Raw genomic sequence first — 24,186 nt, 5'->3', positions numbered from 1 at the left:
AACCTTTTCTTAGTTTTATTTGACATCTACCTTCCTACTTGCAGTGTGCACAATATACTATATTTAACATATTTTGCTATATTTAACATATTTTTCAGTCAATTTGAAGTAAAAAAACAGAAGTTGAAGAAACAAAGAAAGTTGAATGGAGACCAACTATGTTTAAACTAACTAAAAGATAGAATTGCAATCAGAAATGTATCTCCTGGGCTTATTGTGGCATGTACTTTGCTATTATGTTTAATCCTGGAAGGTCAGTTATGCACTGTGTGGTCGTCCAGGGTTATTTTTTTGCCAATAATACCTCATTTTGGAAGAGGGGATCACATTTGAGGAGGACTGCTTGAAAGTTTGAGGCACCAGTGAGATGCTGATTGGAGAAATTTAATTTTGCGGTCACTGGTCCATTAATTACCCGTGTCCTTGGAACACAAAGCTACAGCTAACATGGAGCAAACCACAGAGAAAGCTCCAGCAGCAGCCAAATATGTTTGAGGATGACTGACCCGGGTAGGGAGAGGCAGGTTTGGACATGGAGAGCAGTTTCCAGTATAAACAGCCAATGTTCAACAGAAAGAAATCTGTTATTCTGTAATACTAACAGGAAGTGAGGACCAACACATTTGTACACACGCACACGCACGCACACACATGCACACAAATATGCGCATGTATAACGCTACAGTGAACAGGACCTCCTACATAAATACAGACACACAAAAACACTGTGCAGGCAGTTCAAAGCTGGACAGCTGAATGGTGTGTTCAAGTCTTTGGTCTCAGTTGCTGTTTGATCCTCAAAGAAACGACTTTTCTCGATTGAGCAATGAAAGCACTCAGTCAAGACACGAAACTCCTGTGTGGAGACCTTTGTGGCTTCTTGGAGAACTTAAAAGTCATTCTGAACAGTTACAGACATTTGGTGCATCTTATTGAGATTTATATTAACACAAACAATGAAACGCAATCGAGAGGAGCTTTTGCAGAAGCTCCAATCTGGAGGCCAAAGGCTTTGATGTTATCATAGCTTGGGAGTCTGAGCGCATTATTTATCAAACGTTTATTTATTTTTTAAAACCCAGAATTCTTTATGCTTGGGATCTTGACATAATCAGGTCTTTCTACAAGAAATGTTGGAATACTGACACTATCAGGGCTGCCATTAAAGAAAAAAAGCAGAGCAGTGAGTGCACAATTGATTTTTGGAGCCTACATAAAGAATTCATGCTTCAAATATGCACGCTCAGATGTCAACTTTGCAATCCTAACACCCGTGTTCTTGATCTCAGTGATTTAATCCCTGGAAAGCTTTGTTTGTGCACCATAGGAACAACACTGTGACAATTCCTGGCAGCGATGAATTGATTTGATCATCAACCCAGCGGCAAGTGGAGGAAAATTTAAAACAAGACACTACATGTTTAGCAGAAGCTGCTGTCCGCCTCCCTTCCCTTCTGCCTGGTATTTATTTGTGTGAGCTGTGATTAATGGTGGTGAAGGCCATGAGGTTGTGATTCTGGGAGGAAACACTATCAGTAACAACATGTTTTAGGTGGTAGGCACATGTCAGTAGAACAGTATGGAGACAGACTTTCATTAAGGAGATAAGATAAACACATTTATTTATTTCCACCGAGTTTCAGTGTCATGATGTCAGGATGTGGATGCTGAAGATATTCATTCTACTGCAATGTGCTGAGAAGGAAAACTGCATTTCATTGCTTTTTTTACTTTGTGTAACAAGGATTATTCCAAAGATTAAAATACATTCTCTATAAATTATGAACTGTATTTTTAACCTGATTTTCCTCAGTGTGATTGGACCTTTCTCCCTAAATCACCAAACAGCCACACACTAAAGTCCAAAGACCTTTCACCTTTCAACCTTTATCGCTTTCTGACAATAACCGTATAAGTTGTAACACATGCGCCTGTGTGTGTGTGTGTTCAGTGTGTATGTCTTTTGCTTTGTAGATTATATAGGACGCCGCAGTAATCCATCTCATTTGACACCAAAAAAAGCCCAGAAACACACAGTAAAGGAGATATGTGAAGGAATGCATAAAGGTGGCGGTGCAGTTTAACAAAAACTGTCAAATATCTCAATTTATTTCCCGTGTAGGGAAACACACAATCAATACGGCTCCTTTGGTACCAGTAAGGTAAAGTTTCACACAGCTGGTTTTCAGACCTGTGTAATAATGGATCGTGACATCACTTCTCCACTAAAGAGAGTACAGTAGCGCACACACATCCAGCACCGTATGAGCGGCCTGTAGAGGAAACACCTAATAAAGGTGATATAAGACACCCATGACACACCTGCCACTTCAAACACAGAGACTACACATACTTACAGACACACACATAATATCTAACCACTTCCAGATGGAGGGGCTGTCAAACTCCTTGCCATAAGCACAAAAGGGTACAAAAATTGCTGTGCTTTTATAACTCTTACACTATGTGTTCATTTTGGCGTGTGTTTGTGTGTTTGTGTGTGTCTGAGTGTGTGTGTTAACCAACAGTACCATTTGCTTCTCCAACTGGAACCAAATGCAACGATGTCTCATTAAATCAACCACACTCTAATAAACTTGCCTCCTTCCTTCCTCCAGTCCTTTCTTTCCTACTTCCTTACATCCTTCCTTCCAAAAAAGCACTGAGTTGATCTAAAGTTGCTTAGAACTTATGACATGATGCCATTTGGATAATAAGCTTTCTTGCTTGAAATAATCTTTTCTTTATTTCAATCAAATTCAGTTTGATATATTATTGTTAATTTCCTCTGTCATCATTTTTCTTTTGTATTTAAAGATGATTGTTAGCAGCTCATGTGTCCTGCTGCCAGTCAGATTTTTAAATCCAATAAACTTTGCCAGGATCAGCTCTGAAACCAGTTTATGACTTCTATCATCGTAACTTATGACTTCCTTCCTTTCAATTTGAAAAAAGAGTTAATCGCTCTCTAAAAAAATCAAATGTTTAGTTGAGCAGAAACACGGAGAGACAGACAACTGTTCACACTCACAGTCACAATGTGAACAATCTAAAATCACCAGCTAATCTAACCCTTTGAACTGCATGTCTGTGGACTGTGGAGATCCCATTTTTCTATGTTAAAATTTATTGACTCTTCTTATTAAAGATGTGTTACATTCAGTCACATATTTCATGTTTATATTTATGCAATAATGCTTTAGTTTAGGATCATTTTCAAAATAAATAGATTTCATAATGGACATTTTCCTAATATTAATAACATACTGATATGTTTTCATTTTTAAACCCAATGTTAAACCCGAGTGCCACATTTCCTTGACTGTAGGTAGTTGACTATAGGTTTAAACACATATATGTGGATGAGAAATGTCCTTCCAGCTTTGGGCTTCTGTGTCAGCGCCCAGATAGTAAATCACTATGTTTTTCCCTCCTCCTTCTCCTCCTACCTCTCTATATTCCTACTTCCCTGGCATCCTTCACTGAAGTCTTTATTAAGAGCTCTAATGAACAACAAAAATCTTTTCCCTCAACTTCCCTCTGATGTAGACTTCAATACAGAGAAACTTGTTTGGTTCCTAACTCATTAAAATGCTTACTTTTAATAGTTTACTATCTTTTAAGGCAAAATATGACTTGCCTTAAGGCAGGAAACTGCAGTGTCAGCACAACACAACATGGCACCAAACTGTCAAGCTATCCCATTTACTGCACACTTAGTAGCCCTAGAGGAACGCTCTGCTCCTCCCTTCATAACACACCATTTGAGGACTGCTGTTAATGAAAAGCATTGTAAATATTTTGCATCCTAGTTTTCAAACCTAATAAAATCTTGTTTTAAACTAAACAAAATGTAAACCCAACTGAACTCTGAATGCAGGATTTGGATCGTGAGCCTTCAGAATCATTTGGAGCCTAAAGTCAAACTTGGGAAGCTGGAGAGAGCCATCCCTCTGTCATAGTGGAGGCAGTTTATTGAATAAAGAGCTTCTGAGCACCATGAGCCAACTCAGGCACATTTATGGAGAGGTTCTGATGAGATTTTTGGCAGCAATGCACAGTCAGAGTCCAAGTTTCTGGAAACAAGGATAAGACTCTAAAGGTGGACATCAAAACTTTATAGGGAATAACCAGCAGCTTGGAAGACGTGCACAGGTCAGGTAATCCCTGAAGAATGGAAACGTGAGAGGAATTAAAGGGAAGGTGAGGCAGGACTGGGCATGAAAGTGTCAAGACCATGAATGCTCTAAACTCTAGCTCTTTGGGTATGTTTGAACCACGCTGATGGACGTAGCCAAACTGACAACACCCATTTAAAGCCAGCCAGGCAACAGAGACGCCCCCAAGTGTCCATTTGAAGAACAAAAGTGGAAACAAAGGAGACAGAAAAAACACTGGATGTAGTCGTGCCTTTTGAAGCGCTCATTTTGACAAAAAATAAGTTTGCCATTAAATCACCATATTGCAATGAAAATTAAAATAGCCATGTTAAAACAAGCAGATATTAACAATGTTAAAAAGCTACCTGTGGGTCCTTCCCTGTCTGAATGCAGTCTTCTCTGTTGCCAGGTAATGGAGGCCAGAAGATCTATGAGAAAACGGGGACACAGAAAAATTAGTTTGATGATTAATGACCTCATAACTATCAAATACTGTAATGCAAAGAACCGCCTTACTCAGCCATACTGCCAAATGTCATTTTTTCTTGGAGCGACTTTGGTGGGATAGAACAGAAATATCAGTCATTGAGTCGTTAAATGCAAATTATCTTCCTCAAAAATTCAACTTTTGTAGCAGTTAGAAGCAAATTGAGGAGAACAGCTCATCCACAAATGATGAAACAAGGCTTTCCAGTGGGCAGCCAAAGATGTTAGGCGTTAACTTTTGGCTTGTAAAGCTGAAACCCTGTGTGTGACAAGGCAAAAATGTACTTTCCACTCCAACACCAGAAGCCAGAGCCACACACTGAATCATAACTATCACAAGAAATAAATTAAAAACATCAAAAACTGAGCTATATAAAGTTTTTCTTTCAAGCCACGCAGATGATTTGGTTTGAATTTTCCCCAAGTTTTTGATATGACAGTGAAAGAAGGTCCTTTTGAGGCCCTCACAGTAAAACAAACGCATTTATAATGATCAACAGCAATGTCTTCTTAGTGACGATGCAAGGCCAAAGGCTTGTGGAAAGAAATGCTTCTGATGAATGATGTAATGCTCTGTGTGTCATTGTCCCTCTCCTCTACTTCCACAGCGCTGAACAATCTTTAGACCACAATGTAAGTCTTTTGGTTGAAATTTTCCATTCGCTTGGTCCGAAGAGCAAATCTTGCATGTACTGTACATAGGCTACACTAACATACTACACAGATGTCTGAAAGATTTCAAGACTTTCTTTTTCTGTGCCAAGACAGGAAATTAGATTTCTGGCTATAGATAAGCAGGGAGAAAAGTGTTCAGCCACCTTAAGAGCATCATTTCAACACCATCTGGAGCTATAATAAAACACAAGTTCTCACAGCATAGATTAGGAAACTCCCAGAGTCTTCCTCTCAGTCTGCAAATTGGATAATCCAATGAGGTGAATCTCAGAGAAGCATGAGGTAAAATTTGGACTTTAAACAATGGGGCTAGTTTTCACACTGCCACTGAAGAGAAAAGCCCAAGTCGGTTTGAGCTGAGCTTCAGTGGGGTGTGTAAAGTCATAGTGTTTGTGTACTACCACGAGTTTCTCTGAGACAATAAGTCTTTGTCTGATCTAACAGGAAACTGCCTTAGCGGGATGTTAGCAACCGGAGGGGAAAACAAATGGTCCCGACTTGCTTCACCATGTCTGATTGCGCTCAGCGCGTGGATGAACAGCATGTGCACATGCACTGAGTGCCACTGCGAAAGTCACTGTTATCAAAGAGCATTATGTTGATGGATGTTTATCATAATGAAAAACTAAATTGATGCACATTGTTTAGCACTGGGATCCATAAAGAAAGCCTTTTGGTCTCCTAGATGAAGGTTTAGCGCTTTGTAAACTAGCCGTCCATCCCAACTACCTCCTGTGTGCTTCATTTAGTTTAAACAAATCCAGCCAGTGTGTACACTGCAGCTGAACGTAGATGGAAACTGTTTAGTTGAGCAGAAACATGAATTCTCACCACAGCCGTGTGAGTGGTGACACGCTTCATCCAATTCTTTTCCAGCTTCCTAATCAAAAATGTATTGGAGACAAATCTTAGTATGAAATGGACACTATTGCTGATTCATTTGTCATTTACAACTCCACAAGCTGGCTTGCAATGGTAGAAATCAACTGGAAACAATGTATTCTGTGGATCAGGCTAAAGTTTGGCTTGATTATGGTCTGTTTCAACATTTTTTAATATATACACAGTCAAGAGGGTCTTAAAGTGCTCCTTAATTTTGAGACCATGAATGCCAGATGTATGCATTTTATTGTTTTATTCATCAAACACAACACGTTTTATGTGCTGTATGTAGCTTTTTTTTGCATTTATGCACAAAATAATCTGACATCTCTGCATAGCAACACAGAGCCAAGGCAAGATGTAAATGGAAACTTGATTTAAATACTAAAAGAAAACATTACGAGTCCTTTAAAACCTGCTCAGTATTTAAATCGTCTCTCTAAGAAGATTTAAATACTGATTTAAATGTCAACACAACCACCACTTTTATCAACACATCACGTTTTACGCTGTGCTCTTTTCAGGCCAAAGAGATCACTCTTTGGGTTAGATGCCATCTCCACAATCTCCAAGGAAACACACAATATACACTGTAGTGTGTAACCAAAAACTCTGCAAAGTAAACCAGTTGTCTAAACTTGCTGAAAAACAATGTTTTTGACAGCCAGCCACATTTTCAAGCCAGAAAAGCAAGAGTGAAGATTTCATATACATTTTTCAAAGACGGGATATCAAATACCAATCAAACGTGTTTATCTTTTCGCATGGAGCAAGTGGAATATTTATTCGATCACGTGAAACATTTAGATGTACTAAATCATTATTTGTTTTAGTTTTCCCTTGGTAATTATCATTACAGAAATTTTTCCACTTTCCTGATGTGATTCAAACCGTAGTGGAGCCAGTTCTGGGCTGACACATGCAACATGGACCGAGTTAATGCCATCTGATTTTTATTCGACTAAAGCCTTGAGTTTAGAATTAAATCACCCTGCATTACTGCACTGCTGGTCAGATTTATAGAGGGCACCAAACTGGGATTATATAACAGATATATACTGTAGACTTTTATGGGCAAAGATTAAGTTGAAAAGCTACAATATGCAGTACTATGAAAAAGTCTTCCTTGTAATTTCTTTAGGTAGTCTTCATGAATAGTTTCAAAGCTCTTCTTTGGATGTTTCTGCTTTTTGTTCTGTTCTTTGTCAAGATGATCCCACACTGCTTCAACACTGTTGAGGTCCGGGCTCTGGGGAGGCCCTTAACTGGTAGTGTTCCACTGTGTGTTTTTCTATCCAGGTATGCTTTTACTGCATTGGCAATGTGTTTCCCAATGGTTTTGCATGGTGGATCAAACTCTGATGCCACTTTTCTGTTTTAATATTTCCATCAATTTTGATAAGATCTCCAAAATCACTGAAATGGAGCCCCAAACCATGCCAGAGCCTTCACAGTGTTTTACAGATGGTTATAGACACTTACTGTTGTACCTCTTTCCTGACCTCCGACTGAGGATGACTTGAACGAAAACGTTCAAATTTGGATTCATCGCTCTATAAGACCTGTTGGCACTGATTTTCAATCTGCCTGTTGTGTAGTTTGGCATACCTCAGCCTTTTCTCCCAGTTTCCCTTCCTTAAGAATGACTTCTTGACAGCCACCCTTCCACTGAGACCATGTCTGATGAAGCTTAAGTAAACAGTAGATGGACCACCAGATGGGCCAGACATAGCTCCCATATTCTGTTTCAGGTCCTTGGAGGTATTTTTTTCCCTTTTTGTTAAGGGCGTGACTTTCATACCGTTCATCTGCTGTAGATCTTTTTTGGTCCTCCACTTGTCCAGGATACTTTAGATTTAAGAAAATACTGTACACTGTGCTGAAAGACGGCAAGTTTCAGCTAATAGCTCTCTTTGAATCTCGTTGTTGGAGCAGTTGACTGAGTTCTTCTCACATTTAAGTAAAATTTGTAAGATTCAGACCAAACTTTTAATTGTAACTTTTGGATTTTTTCACCATATTTGGGAAGATCTTTGCACACTCATGCATGCTGAGGGAAACATTTGGCAGGTTAAATGAGAAAGGGGTGCATATTAAACTGACTAGCTAAACTAAGAAGGATGTGATTTTACAGCATGATGTAAAATCATGTTGTAAAAAGGGATAAGCTGTGGGACATGCTGTGCTTCTGGAGTTAGGCATACTTTCTCTTAGCGATGCTCCCTCATGTGAGGACAAACTAAAGTTGAAGTTAAACAAAATTTCTTTCTTCGAGTGCTGGTTTATGGATGATTTGGCAGATGTCCTTAATCTTGTAAAAATTTCTTTTACTGAACTCACAATGGCCGGCTCCTTTAGAAACATGGTTGTTAAACCTCACACCGCTCACAGCGCACTTTGTCGGCAAACACCGTGTGTGATCACGAGCCAAGACAGAGAGCTGTGAGAGAATGCGAGAGAGGGATGGAAAATTAAGAGGTAGATACGGTGAGCGACATCTGGCTTCCTGCGTACTTAAATTCCCCATTCACCCATTCACTTCATGTCATCAGTCTCTCTGACCCATGTACACGCACCGCTGTTCTTAGCTAAGTGCTGTAGCACACCGGGGACTTTGGTTTGAAAGGGTTGTTTTTGTTCACTATGTACTAGAAACCAGTTTAATGGAACACAGAGTAAACTGGACATCCTAGTGGAAATTTAAATATTGATGCAAATTTGCAGTACATTCTTGCTCCAAAGTAACACAGTTAGATGAAATTATATCCTGTTTGAACCTAAACTCACACATTTCCCTGATGACAAATTCTTCTAATAAAAACTGTCTGAAACCTTATAGGATGCAGCTGAAAGGTATAATAACTCTGTAAGTTCACAAATCACAGCAAAACCCCATATGGATTTACTGTTCCAGAGCATAAATACTAATAAAACCTAGATTACACTCTAGTATGAAATGCATTTTTTTTCAATAATTTTTAACATATTCAGTCTTTTTGACTTAAACTAATCAGTGATTGTTCTCAACTTAATCTAGACTGTGAATTAGATACTTTCTTTTAATATAAAAAAAGATAAATTTTCAATTTTAATTATGATAAAGGCAATAGAACATCTCTTCTTTTTGTTTTGGTCAGACTCTCAGTCTGTGATAAATCTGCAGTGAGGTTCCTGGTTTATAATTTACCTTTCAATTCTCTTTGCTGTTACAGTGTTTAACAAACCTTAATGACAAACCGGTGCTGAAATTAAAAGCAAAGCAGACAGAAATACGATGTTTGATTTATGGGTAGCTGCATTTTTACAGGTGTTCCTTTACTGGGAAGGGTAGAAATGAAGTGTAGTTTAGAGGATACCTGTTTATAACACAAGAAGTGCAAAAGGTAATGTAAAAGTAAAGAAAACAGCGAAAACCCCAATAATCATATGACTCCCTATAAGCACTTTAGCAACAGTGGGAAGAAAGAACTCCCTTTTAACAGGAAGAAAACTCCAGTGGAATCAGGCTCACTGAGTTGAGGGTGATGGGAGGAAGACTTTTCAGTTTGATGCAATACCAGTAATATTAAATGAAATGTCTGTTGCCATATTTGTAGCTGATTTGTAACAGAACACTTAAACAGATGTTCTACAAGGAAGGAATTCTGATAAAATGTTAAATCCTCCATCTGTCTCTTCAAGTCATAAATCATCTTTCTACAGGGTGAAACCACTTGAAGCACAGTGTCCACAACCTAAATCAAAATAAAATGACAAATGTAGACTGTGCAGTAAAAAAAACTTTTACTGTGCATCAATCATCGAAGCAGAGCTCTGCATACTCAGAAAAAATATATAAAACACATCATTTTTACCTCTTTCGATTCACTGCTAACAGGTCCCAGCGTGAGAGAGTACAGGACGTCTTTCCCGCCCAGGAATAAACGGTCACGGTATTCATCCAGGAAGACAGCGGTAACAGAGAGGTGGCCATGGTGACCGCTGAAGATGGATGACCTGTTGGTGGACAGCAGGTCTGCAAAGAGAGCAAGGCATTAGTGACAGCAGAAAACATGGAGGAGTGCAGACTAAAAAATAGAACAAAGGCTGTAATATTTTTGGGTGCGCTATTGTCACGACCCTGCTATTGTGCATTCTGAAAAAATGCACTTTTTGCATTATATTTGCTGTATTTTGTATGGGATTCAAAACTTTAGTGTCAATTCATTTCACTGAAATCAAATTACTTCACTGAAGTAGTTCTTGTAGTTAAAACACAGCACTAAAACAATAAGAGGAAATGTTAAATATTAACATGATGCAGTACTGCAGAAATTCATGATACTAAAAGTAAAAGTACCATGGTAACGAATATGGAGCGATTTGGCAGCAGCTTCAAAGAGGTTCTTGCAATAACTCTGCAGGCTAGGTGCAGACTGAGGTGAACTCGAGTTCAGCTAGACACAGGGTGTCTTCTCTTCACACACACATACACTGCATATTGATGCACGTATACGCCACAAAAACCAAACACAAAACCCAACTGCCTGGAAGTCTCTGACAACTTTGACATCTTCTACTCTCTCACCCAAACACGTCTTATTTTTTCCCACTTTTTCTTTGTTTCTGTTCATCTTTATCGCCCCCGCCACCTTACTTTCTTTCTGTCTAGGTATGAAAATGAGGAGAGAAATGTGTGTGTGTGTGTGTGTGTGTGTGTGTGTGTGTGTGTGTGTGTGTGTGTGTGTGTGTGTGTGTGTGTGTGTGTGAACACGTCGCTGGTATGTCAGACTCTCAGCGGAGGAGTCAGCTCGGGCTGAATCGACTTTTCGTTTGTCTCTCATCACTCATCTGTCACATCGGTTATTTCTCTCCTCATTTTCACTCAGCACAATACACACTGACTAGCATGCACAAACACAGAGAGTGAGAGGGGGAGCCCAAGTCACTCGCCACTCAGCGTGAGTACTGACTGAGTGAGGCAGGAGGGTCCTATGTACCAGTGATACCTTGTCCATCACTGGGGCCATGTACACACAATGGAGCTGTTTTTATAAGAAATCAGCATTTTTCCACATACATAAGCATGAACACTTTTCAGCAGTGCTGCAAGTATGCTTTACTTTCTCAGGTATTATTTCATCACTTATCCACCATTTATTTGTTTTAGCTCACACTCTCATAAAGGCCTTCCAAAGAGGTTTCCACTGATATTGACATTCATTTCATCCTGTGTCTTTGCTGAACAGCCAAAAGTTTGGCTGATTAATGAGAATATTGCCAAGCAATAGCACTATAAGTTAGGGAGAGAGGAAGTTAGACAAAGTTAGAGAAAGAAAGAAATAATTGGTAAGAGAAGGAATGCAGACATTGAAGAGTTCAGCAACTGGTAAGAGTCTGAAAATAATTAGAAGGCAGACAGACAAAGAGAGCAGTACGACTGATTGATTTCTTGAAACTGGCAGGGCTGAAAAAAATATGCTGGAGAGACAGAAGGAAAGATAACCGACAGTAGCTGAAGCTCAGCAGTCTCTTCCACCCTCTGCAACTTTTACATCTGCCACACAGAGATCCTCCGCACTGTTGCTTTGCTTATTTTCACAAACCAAGCATTTCCAGGGACAGCTTCAACTCAGAGATGAAGCTGTTAAGCTTCTTAACAAGCATAACCCCAGAGCCACGTGGCTGCTGCACTTGAACTGGACTTTATAATTAAAGAATTTATGTAAGGCTTTATGTTATAAAATTGTGTATTTTCTAATCAGGGGCAGAATTAATTTATAGCCTGGCTGCTGACAACATTACTATCTCTTATAGACAGAGAATAGCATTTATCAGTCTTGTGTTTTCTCAAAAGTCCGACATGTTTTGCATCATTAAATCCAAACTCTTCTTTTTTCTTCTTTCTCAATATGAAGTGCGTGCAGTTCTGAGCCATTTGTTTTCCACAGCACAATCGGATTCATTCTGTTTCCACCTACATGCACACAAACCCACTCAGACTGAAAGCAGCCTTTCTCCCTCCCGTTGTTTCTCATAAATTACTCGATTGTATACACAAATCTTCCTCAAACCAAAGCAAAAATGCAGCGACATAAATACCAGAGCGCACATACACAGAGACACCAGCAAGCACACCCAAACAGAGAGGAAAGGTGAGCTGACAGCTTCCATCTGTAGCTTGTTATCACTCTAGCAGCTCATCACCTCAGTGTGGAAATCACGCCAGTGTCTCACCTCTCACCAACCTCTCCCCCTCTCTCTTCCCTGCTCTCTATCCAGCTTCACCTCACCTCTTCTGCGTCTCCACCACACTCAGTCTCTTCTGTCTATCCATCTTTAATGTCCTTACTTGAAGTCATTTTTGAATAATAGAGTCTTAAGTTTCATCTCTTGTTTCTTTCTGTCTTCCTGTCCCTTTTGCTACTTGATCTTTATTCCTTGTCTCTCTTCTTTTTATCCATCTTTTTGCGCAGTCTATATATACATCCACAAATTCATGACAGCATCCATAGTGAAACATCTGTCTTCAATGTGCATTATTTTCCTAAAAGCAGTCAGCCAGTGCTGCACTGACAAACAGCAGATGTGCCAAAGCAAAGCGACACGCGAATGAGCATCTGGTTTCACTGTGTCAACCCTCACGCAGTCTCACCCGCTGCAAAGATGTGTTTGCAATAATTTATTATTGATTTGTTTACATTTCACTCTTCTGCACAATCGGTCTAAGGCATGCCCTGGTGTTTGTCAAATCTACACGTCAGACGTGTGGACTTTGCAATCTCATTCACTGCTCCTGTTTTGCATACTACTCTTTGATCCAGGAGCCTGTGCAGTGAAGGAAAGAGCATGAAAAGGAGGAGAAGTGAGGTAAAATTGAGGGCACCACCACTGCCTGAATAGATTTTAATTTGGTTCTTAACTAGGAGGTATCACATGTTCTGCTGAGAAAACTTATCTGCAACTGTTTTTTCCATCATGTTAAGCAGTATGGCCTCTCCGTGTGGAGTTTGCATTACCTGCGTGGGTGTCTCTCTGATGTCCAAAGGCATGCACGTTTGGCTATCTGGGGGCTCTAAATTACATGTAGAAGTGAAAATTGTGTGTCCAGATTGGATCCTACTTCATGTCCAATACACGCTGGAGAATGGATGGATGGACTATGACTAGACCACTAATAATGCTGCCAACTTGCAGACTCCCTCAGAGCAGTGGTCGGATTTTGCGGTCAGACTGAGGTTGAAAGGCTGAAACACAAAAAGTAACTGGACCTGGACAATCAAATGAAATGAATGAAACCAAGAAGTTAAAAAAGTTGGGGAGATTAATGACACACTATTAAGCAATTTTTCTTTTAAGGTTAAAAAAAGACACTAAAATTCGGTAATTGTGGATTAGGAGTACATGCAGTATTGTGCAAAAGTCTTAAGATGTCACTTTCACATACTGCTCTTCTGCTATATTTGAACTTTTAGGTCTGGAACTTCTTCTTTTGTCCCCTTTGTTTAAGGAAACCACACTGAGATATGCCAAAAGAGCCATGAAATCTTTGGGAATCAGCTTGTTGGTGCAAAAATACTGTTTTACGCCTGTCCAACTCTGTTATCTTTGTCATGTTTCATTAATTTTAATGATGAAAAGGGAACAGAATTTGTGATAGTGATGTGGCAGGCTAGTAAAAGCAAAGGGTCTAAAGATACAATTTAAAATTTGTTCTTTGCTAACTTGTCTCTTATGTGCAGACACAACACACAACACGGAGGGTACATCCCATGGGTTGTATGCTTTAATGATTCAAAAGTAAGTGCTAAATGGCTTTACAAACCAGAAATGTTTCTCTGAAAATAGGCAAGTTAATGATGAGACTGAAAATGAGTGAGCTGTGATCTTGAGCGGTGTCTTAAGACTTCTGTGCAGCACTGTATGTTGCTGTGTGGGTCACTGATGTCTGGTGCCACAAAGTTTGCTTAAAATTTTAAAATATTGCCAAACAAGTGAATAACAATGAAAAGAAGCTTTCATGTGCAGCAAATATGCCTTTTTTCAATGAGTACCTGTACAACTTATTATCACACACACCATATTTAAAGAGTGTCTATGCAAAGTCGCAATATTTAGGAGGGATTATTAACACAAAATCTCAATGGTAAACCTAAGAGTCAGTGTTTTATTGCCAGCAACACACACTTCTGTCTGCACTGTCCGCCAGTCTGCTGCTGTCATTTTCATGGCTCCATTTAGTGATGAAGAATAAATGTAAGAAGCTGGTTTGAACTGAGAATTTTATTAATGGACTATCGGAAACAAAAGAAAAAGTGGGTTAGATAACAAAGTGAAGAAAATATAATATACAAATTGGGCACAAGCAAAGTATAGGTACAAGCTATGTTACGATATATATATATATATATATATATATATATATTAGGGGTGCAGCGATATTCGTATCGATATTGAACCGTTCGATACAGTGCTTTCGGTTCGGTACGCATATGTATCGAACAATACAAAATTTGTAATTTATTTTATCAACTTTCCTTCTGACGATGCTGTCTGTGTTGAGCGCTCAGTGAATCTGCGTTCGACTGCTCCGCCTAGGGTCGACAGTGCAGCCTAGGCGGAGTAGTCGAACGCAGATTCACTGAGCGCTCAACATAGACAGCATCGTCAGAAGGAGGAGCGCAGGGCAAGCTAGCGAGACAGAAGTTAAGCTCTCCTTACAACACATTTACGCCGACATCATCCTAGTGCAAAGACAAGTGGAAGCAGAAAAAAACCAAGCAAGCATGCTACTAACTTTAGCCGAGTCATTTAGACAGCTGTTTAATATGCTGCTGAGAATATAGCCCAGAAGAAGCGGATAGTATAGCTTTTATTTTGGAAAGAGACATTTCTCTGTAATAAACTCTCTTTTCCAAAGATGAGTGATTCCTCAATCAGATACAGGGCTCGCAATATCGCTAGCCCGACGTCCCGGGGCTAGCGATTTTTTTCAGTCGGGCTACCAAAATCTATCTCTTCCCTGCCCGTCGGGCTATTGTAGGAAAAATATATGTCAATGCTTTTGCATTCTTTCAGAAATGTAGCTGGGTAATTATGTCATTGGCATCGGTGAGCCACTGTCAATATGTGACATATTGAAATCGCGTTTGAATTTGCGCTTGTTTTTTTGCTTTCACTTTGCAATCGTGCAAACTGTGTATAGAGAGCGACAGCACTGATCTGTGAGTGATGATAATTTGTGCACCAATTCCTCTGACATCGTCTTATTAATCGTTAGCTTACTATGCAAACATGACAAGTGAAATCTCCCGCAGCAAGCTTAAACATGTGAGAGGTTGATCGCGCAGAGAATCGCTGAGCTTATGTGAGTGCGTGTGTAAAAGCATTTCAGTTCTGCTGAGCCAAATAAGACAGGTCAGGGTGAAGAAGTGACAGCCAAATAAAAGCTTACCACAAAACGGAGAAGTTATGACAAATCAGACTATAAGGCAAAAAGAAAGTGCAGCTTTAAGGTTTCATGGACAAAAGAATTTCTGTGGCTGCGATATGATGAGCTAAATAACCAGGGCTGCACATAAGTGGTCCGCAGGTGCGCATTCGCTGTCAAAATAAAAAACACGCACAAGGGTTAGGGTTAAATTTAAAAACTGTACTTTTGAGTTAAAATATATATTTATAATTTTAATAAATGACAAATAAAAAATGCATGAACATTTTTTTTGTATCGAAAAAATATCGAACCGTGACACCAAAGTATCGAACCGAACCGTGAATTGTGTGTATCGTTGCACCCCTAATATATATATATATATATATATATATATATATATATATATATATATATATATATATATATATGTATGCACATGCATACATGTCTGATAGTATCAGTGTTATTGTTGGCTCGGCAGGAGAAAAGAACACATCTGATGCCTATTAGACCCCCTGAGCTACAAAATACGCGCTAGTAGGGCACACATGCATGCCATAATGAACCAATAAGGTCAAACTATCCTTGTTCAAACCACATCTGTGCACATCTGAGATGACAAAACTTACTGTCAGACGCTTTCTCTAAATATTGCTCTTTGATGTTTTATTTTCACGAGCTCTGATACCAAAAAACGCACACACCCACATCCACAAACAGAGACTCATTACACTGCTGACAGACTTCCCAGGGTATCATTAGATCTTGGCTGTATATTATTGCAGAGTGCCAAATATCTCTGGAATCCGCTGCGTGCACAAAAAGTCATCTCACAATGCTTCTCCTTCTCTCACCTCACCTACTCCTCCTGGGCTTCATCCTCCTCTCAAGGATATCAGATTCCCTCTCATCCTTTACATTTTTCCTCCTCATTTTTACAAGAGCTGGAAAATTCCTCAGAATTATGGACCTCTTCCTGATCTATGTCCTCGCTTTTTTTATTTCCTTCTTGACAGCATATGCAAAGAAAAAAAAATGCACAATGTAATTCTGCTACATTTACTGTTAACTACTTACCTATTGCATTTGACGCTTCATCACAGACTTTACTTTTCTCTGGGTTGATTTGTTTACATTATGGCATGCTTGAATTAGGTATACTGTTCCACAGAGTTTCACCTTTCCTTTTTCTCTCACTTTTTCTTTCACTTTTCTATCACTTTCAGCTCAGATTGCCTCGCATTTATTGATAATCTGAACATTTCTTTCAAAAATTTGTCTCAAAAAACTTATGAAGCAACTTAAGGCAACTTTTGTTGTGATTCGGTACTATATAAATAAAACTGAACCGAGTTGAACTGCAAAATTACTCAAAGCATTCAGAAAAAAGAAGACTAAAACCAAGAGTCACTCTCTGCTGGTCATTAGAAGGAATATGTCTCTTCGTTTGCCGCACTTTTTGTAGGTCAGTGATGTCCATCTATTATATACAGTCTATAACACTTCCTAAAATATAACCCATTTATCTAAAGCCTATTAGCAAACTGACACAATAAACAGATTAAAATGGTAAACACAAGCTTCAAATCTTCATCTTCACATTGTTTGAAAGGATCCATGTTAGTCTGTTTGTGCTAACAACCAAACTAAATGTGAGTTTTACTCAGAGTAAAGAATAACTTTCAGACCTTTGCTGAAAGTTATTCTTTTTTTAGTGAGGTAATCAACCTCTTCCCATTCTACAGATTATCTGTTTTCTATAAATGAGTTATAAAAAAAATGTATCCTCAAGAACAAAACTGAGCATAGCACTGAATTTCAGTTCACAAATACTGCAATCTGATATTAAGATTTTTTTTAATAACAGCTGTGATTGTAGCCTCTGTCACATTCTCACACAAAAAACACTTTTCTATACTCATGTATGTAAATTGTGTCCTGTAAGATAATTATTTGGGGGGGGGGGGTTCTACTCATTTTGCTGAAACTGGAGAAGAAATCTAACTAAATATGTAATTTTTTCATGCAGCTTGCACATATCACCCATGTGCTATCTATCAATTTTGTTACGCAATTATTTTGAAAGTATTAATTTGCAGCTATTAATTCCCACATTACATTTCCCCAGGATTTATCCTGCAGATAACTCATGACAAAATAAATCCTGGGATTTCCTGCCAACCTGTTACTGCTCCTCACTGCAGATGTCATTCTACCCTCACAGCTCACATTTTAATGCAGCCAGTCCTTTATGACATGTGATAAAAACTGAGATGAATTTCAGAAAGGGAGCACAATCTTACGTGGGATTTTCAGTTTCTTTATTTTCTTACTTCCTGAATCTTCCTTCTGTCACAAAATTCTGACACACGCGTGCACGCACGCACACACACACATGCACGCACGTACGCACACACACACGTACGCACACACACGTACGCACGCACAAGTAGTCAAAGCATCTTCTCCCTAAGTCGTCTCAGGATGCTTGTCAGTATTCCTGTTATTCGATCTTCCCTCTTGGTCCAATCAAAACACAGCGTAGGGTGTTACCTCATCACCCTCAATTCCCATCAGGTCACCCCCCTCTTCCCTTATTTCATCATCTCTACCTCCTCTCTTTCTCTCCTTATCTTTCATCCTCTCTGACAGCCAGATGCTTTCTTTTTATCCAGCTTTCTATTTTGTCCTCTTTCATCTTTTCTTCCTACTCCCGTTTTTAATCCACTCTAACTCCATTAATCAATTTTACCACACACTTTACTCTTTATGTCTTTCATCCAAACTGATCCCTCATAAACTCCATATCTCCTGGCCTCAGCTTTCCTCCATTCTTTTCATCATCCTTGCTTCTAACCTCTCTTAATCTCGCTCTTTCTCCCATTGTTTCAGAAATCCTTCTGTCTTTTCCTGTCAGGCTCTTATTTAATATCACTTCATCAGTCCTACATCACACTTAACTGTGTGAGAGAGAAAAAAACAATGCTGCATCTTTCTAGATTTTCTCCTCAGACTCAGCTTTTTAATTTACAGTTTTGCTCCCAGCCATTGCTCCCTCGATGCCTCCAAATCTGTATGAAATTCTGTGATGTCACTTGTTTTTGCAAAAACAATTCAACCAGATTACAGCTGGCCTCACCCACGCTTTATCTAAATGCAACAAAATGAAGACAAATATGCATTTAATTCCTCATTCCTAAATCAAATCCACTGATTAAATGATTTTAGGACTACTGAAGTAGCTCTGCTGTAATCTGCTGCTGCGCTAATGAAGATGAACGATGTCGCTGCGCTGCAGATCATTTCTAAAACATACAAAATATTTCAAATTCAGTTTTGAAATGTAATAAAAAAAACAAAAACAACAAACTGATTGATTTGTTCTGTTGTAGCAAAAACGAATCAGGATTCAATTAAAGACAGAACGCTTAAAATCGGACAGCTGGTTGCAATACACGTTTGGCTGTCACAGTAGCAAACACAAAGATGCATTCACGCATAGAGCCTTCCTCTGGTATAAGTTAACGTCCATGTTTGTATGTTTGCAGTCGCTGTTTAATAGATCCATCAGTCCACAGTGGAGTCCTTTGTGCTGTGTTCTTCTTGTCAGCAGCTCTTGTGGAACTAACTGACTGCTACAAGCTTGAGTTTGTTTGTTTCGGTGGCAGGGGTGAAGCATCTCCCTACATGTGGCTTGTAATGCCCCTCGCCCAGCATTAGAGAGGGCTCTGACCTGTTTATCTGCCATTTCACTTTGGCTTGGAGCCAAAACACTGAATGGTAGCACACTACAATGACGTGAGTGGGCAAGAGGAACCCTCTTTGTCTCTTAAAGGGTTTTTGTGTCCTTTTTTGTTTGCTTCATTTCTGCTGGAAGACTCAGCTGTACCACATTTCTATCTGAAATGCTTACTACTCCCTTTATGTCTCCAGAGAAAGAATACATAAGCAATGATAAATTCATTTATCTGTCTCAGATCAAGAAAATGAGTGGCTGAATGATGTTTGTTCCTCAAGCTGGAACAGCAGGACTTTGTATGAAAAACACTGGCAAGGCATCTGTCATTTCAGCACCACAGCCCTGCATGCTCTTGGCAGATGATGACATGCTGGAGGAGGCCAAGTTCAACATTAGTCCAAGTGAGTACAAAGTTTTCTGTGTGATTTGTGTAAAGCTTTTAAAAACTTTGGGTGGACTAACAGTACAGACGATCGTGTAAAATATGTGGACTTTCATTTTAAACCTATATTTCTTTGTTGGCCATAACACAATTATTATTATTTTTTACCTAGGCTGACCATGGACTTCTTGTGATTACAGCATCTTGTTCACTGATTTCAGTTCAGGTTACAGGTTCCAAAAGAGTCTCGCTTGCTCATGCATGCGGCTTGGTGAAATCACCATTTTATTAAAGTGACGGTAACAAACCAAATGGAATGACTTTTACCAGCATAGTTTTATGTTCAAATCACATCACATCTCTGTGTGTGCCAATATCAGTCTCCACATCAATCTCATCCTCATATAATAGCAACTTGACAATCACAAGGTCCTAAATGGCATCATAATTTCATCATGTTGCCTTAAAAAAGACAAAAAACTAACACCTTTGATGATAAAATAGTTAAGAAAATGTTTAACGAGGTCATAAATCACATAAGATGTAGGGTAATTTTCTCATAGGTTTCTACGCAGTCTATTTCTTGCAACCAGACGTGCTGCCCCCTGTTGGTCATTAGAAAGGTTGTAGAGTCTCAACATACTGAAGCGATCGTGGCTCACAGAGAGATCGTGGCTCAAGAGTTGGGAGTTTGCCTTGTAATCGGAAGGTTGCCGGTTCGAGCCCCGGCTCGGACAGTCTCGGTCGTTGTGTCCTTGGGCAAGACACTTCACCCCCTACTGGTGGTGGGCAGAGGGCCCGGTGGTGCCAGTGTCCGGCAGCCTCGCCTCCGCCAGCCTCGCCTCTGTCAGTGCGCCCCAGGGTGGCTGTGGCTACAATGTAGCTTGCCATCACCAGCGTGTGAATGGGTGGATGACTGGATGTGTAAAGCGCTTTGGGGTCCTTAGGGACTAGAAAAGCACTATACAAATACAGACCATTTACCAAGAAGGGTGTAGTGTATTTTCAATGTCTTCTAACTTTCCTTTGACTACTTTTCCAAGCCTACCTTGAGAGCCTGGACTTGGATGTTTTATGACACTTTTTTGGTCATAGTTTTACCATTTTTCTTTTCACTTTAGTGTAGATAACATGATCTGCAGCTCCACTGATGCTGTCTTCAAGAAGCTGTCAATGATGCTAAGTGCTAATTTGGCAAACAAGCGTGAAAATGTAAGAGACTTCCTAAAAAGCTTTCAGAAAACTTCCTCCTTACTTCTAAGTCTGATTGTTATCAGGAAACAAGACCCAAACTAGATTCAGAGTAGAGAAGACCTATTGTGAAAACCATGGAGGGGGGCGGCTGTGTGTCTTTTGGGTGTGGCAGAGTGTGGAAAGACTAGATAAATAGTTTGTCAGGACTTGAGTCCCCCTCGCTCAAGACAACATAAACCCGGCACTGAGGACACTGAGATTGGTTTTGGCTAGCCTCTTAGCACACATGCACACTCACACATACAGCCATTTACACACACACAACTCTTCTTAACGTGTTAGTCAAACAATTGTGGGCAGCCAGAAAGGCTTCACAAAAGACAGGGATACAGGATACTCCCACTATATGCACAAGACTCACCAGCGCACACACACACACCCTGTAATTCCTGTGTGTAAGTGGCATACTTAGTAATCTACATGACAGATAGTCAAAGCCACATTGTTGGGACTTGAACCCTCAACCTTTGCTTCTCAAAGGGACCAGTGTCTTTCAGTCGTCAGGTTAGCTCCTGTCTTCTCTTTATCCTTCTATCTGTCATGCTTACACCGCTCTCATTTTTCTCTCTCAACCCTTTCAACCTCCTGTCGTTTCCTTTCCGTTTCATTCTCCTAGCCCCTCTCCGTCTTTTATCATCCATTTATCTCTCTCTACTACCATGACCTCTTTTTATCTACCCTCCTCTGGCATTTCCATCTTGTAAAATGCCCCCCCAACTCACCCCAATTCACCATCCTTTTTTCGCTTTCTTTTACAGTCTCTCTATCAAAAATCCCTCATTGGTTTTCTCTCAACATTCACAAATCTTTCATTGATTACCTCTCTCCTTTTCCGTCTCTGATCTTAAAATTTCATTGATGTTTCTTTGCTTTCATGAGCATTCCCCCTCTTCAGTTCATCATTCACCTCACTGATTACTGGGGGCGCATGTGTTAATTCAGAGTTCAGCTTTAGACAGTCGAGCCTTGTAAGGCCTGAGCGCACTGACCTTTTAGGGCATCAAGGCAGTGTTTATCTGAACATGTTTTGCACCAGCATTAAGCCATTTAAATCCAACACTGGTTTATCAGTACAGCCTTGAACTTTAAGTGCTATGCTGGGGGGTTATATTTATCTCCTAAGGATAATGAGTAGGTGCTTATCCACAGAACTGCCATGAGTATATCTTAAAATATGCTACAGCTATGTAAACCTAAAATAACTTTATTATTGCTGTCATCTTTCAGAGACTCGCAGAAAAGTGATGGTTGAACATTTGACAGAATAAGGATGTCTTACTTCATATCAGCTATTCTTCATATTTTCCTAATTGTAAGCAAATTCAGTGAAATGACAAATTGACAAAATTAACACTTACACTGTCTGGCACGAAATCACTGAAATAAAAATGCTCCCTTATGTTGATAAAGGTATAGCACGTATTGCAAATAGGAGAAACGTGCTACTAAAGTCTGGTCAGTGATATAAAGGGATATATTTTAACCCAAAGCATTTTCCCCTAAAATTTTACCAAGACGTTTTGGTGCCTACAGTAAACCTGCCAACATATCAGTCTGCAACAAGATTGCTTAATTGCGTGATTATGTCCCTCGTCACTCTGTATACCTGTTAATGTGGATGTTTGTTGGTTGTTTATTCTTCTTTGTCAGCAAAATTGTGGTGGACTTCTGAAATGATGATGCATTTATAAGATTCTAAGTTTATTGGAAATGTGATGAGGAGGGGTTTCTGACTAAGTGTCAGGAATGTGTTGGACCAACACAGATGCACATCATAGACATAGCCTCCTCCTCCTGGTGTCTTTATCTTTCTTGTCTTATACTGTGCCATTTTTTTCTTGATCCTTTCCTCTCACGCATACACTATTTTTCCATCCTCGCATCTGCGCTCTGAAACCTGGCTCTGCGTTGATATCAACACATGTCTCACACATTTACTGTCAATTCTTATTTCCCTCGTCACTAATTTCTCCATCTGTGTCTTGTCAGTGATTTTGGCTGGTCACCGTCTGAGGCTTGTCACACGAGGCCACACAAGTGACACTTTGAGAGACACAAATGTGGACATCAGATGCATTAGCTCTCTGATTGAGACACTCTCATACAGTTAACTCTGCACACGCACACATAGTCTAGTAGTTCAGTACATGCAGATGTTTACTTTTAAAAGCAGTACATCTATGTATTTAGCAAGGACAAGGCTACGCACGCGTGCACATTACACACTTCATACACACATAAAACACGCACACTCACACATTAGTGCTTTGTATTTATCTCTCAGACACTCTTCACCCCTCATATCATGCCTGTGGTGTTAGAAACATGCAATGTGTTTCTTCTGTCAGCAGGTCTACATACCAGACAGGAAAGGTCTCATTATGTCTCTGTAGCCTCAAAAACAATTATGGCTGATATTCCCGAATGGGACAAAGTACTATTGTGCCTCTTTTATATTTTATATAAAGCACCTGTGAGTTTAAAACACAAACACACATTTCCACCATGACTAGATTTACAGTAATTATATATTATCAAAACATGCATACAGTTTTGAACTACAGTGACATGTGCAGGCAATGTGTTCACTATGTTCTGAAAGCTCAGCTTTGCATACATGCATTTGTGCTTAAATGTTAATCCACACCCTTCAACCAATCACATTTGCAAATAATTTCACAGTGTCAGACGTGTAAATCTTTGAGGCAACTTCTACATCACTCTTATGATTTAAGCTGTAAGTACCTTGTTTTAGTTGATAAGCTTATATCACGACTAACAAATGTGAAAGCTTAGCTTTCGGTTACATATACCAAAACAATGTTTTAAAACAACATTTGCTTTTTGATTGCTGGAGGCTGTCTGTGGGATAACATGAACAGCCCACTCTGACCCATTTGAACAAACATGGACAACAGTTACATGCTGTTTTGATAGGATGTTTAATGTGCTGTGTGCTTTTTTTGGTAATTGCAGGGTTAGGAACAGTTTACTGCTTATAGTAACTGGGCAGTTCATTAGGTACACCTTGCCAATACCCAGTTGTACCTGCTGTTGACTTCAGAACTGCGTTAATTCTTCATTCGCACAGATTTAACAAAGTGCTGGAAACATTTCTGAGAGACTTTACTGAATAATTATAGGATAGCGTCACACAGTAGCTTCAGATTTACTGGCCACTACATCCCAAAGATGT

General features: G+C 39.5%; 1 protein-coding gene across 2 annotated transcripts in view; it reads right to left on the bottom strand.

The window, feature by feature from the left end:
• sema3bl (sema domain, immunoglobulin domain (Ig), short basic domain, secreted, (semaphorin) 3bl) overlaps nucleotides 1–24,186 on the bottom strand; it is a 64,605-nt gene that overhangs the window by 35,545 nt on the left and 4,874 nt on the right. For both annotated transcript variants that reach the window (XM_082519650.1, XM_082519649.1), the window contains exons 2-3: nucleotides 10,058–10,218; nucleotides 4,526–4,588 (exon numbers count right to left, since the gene is read on the bottom strand). In XM_082519650.1, coding sequence (XP_082375776.1) covers nucleotides 4,526–4,588; nucleotides 10,058–10,218 — 224 coding nt within the window. The remainder of the gene's footprint in view (nucleotides 1–4,525; nucleotides 4,589–10,057; nucleotides 10,219–24,186) is intronic.

This window comes from Aulonocara stuartgranti (genome assembly GCF_965226115.1).
Source record: "Aulonocara stuartgranti genome assembly, chromosome: 20".
NCBI lineage: Eukaryota > Metazoa > Chordata > Actinopteri > Cichliformes > Cichlidae > Aulonocara > Aulonocara stuartgranti.
This window is presented reverse-complemented; position numbering and strand designations above follow the sequence as displayed.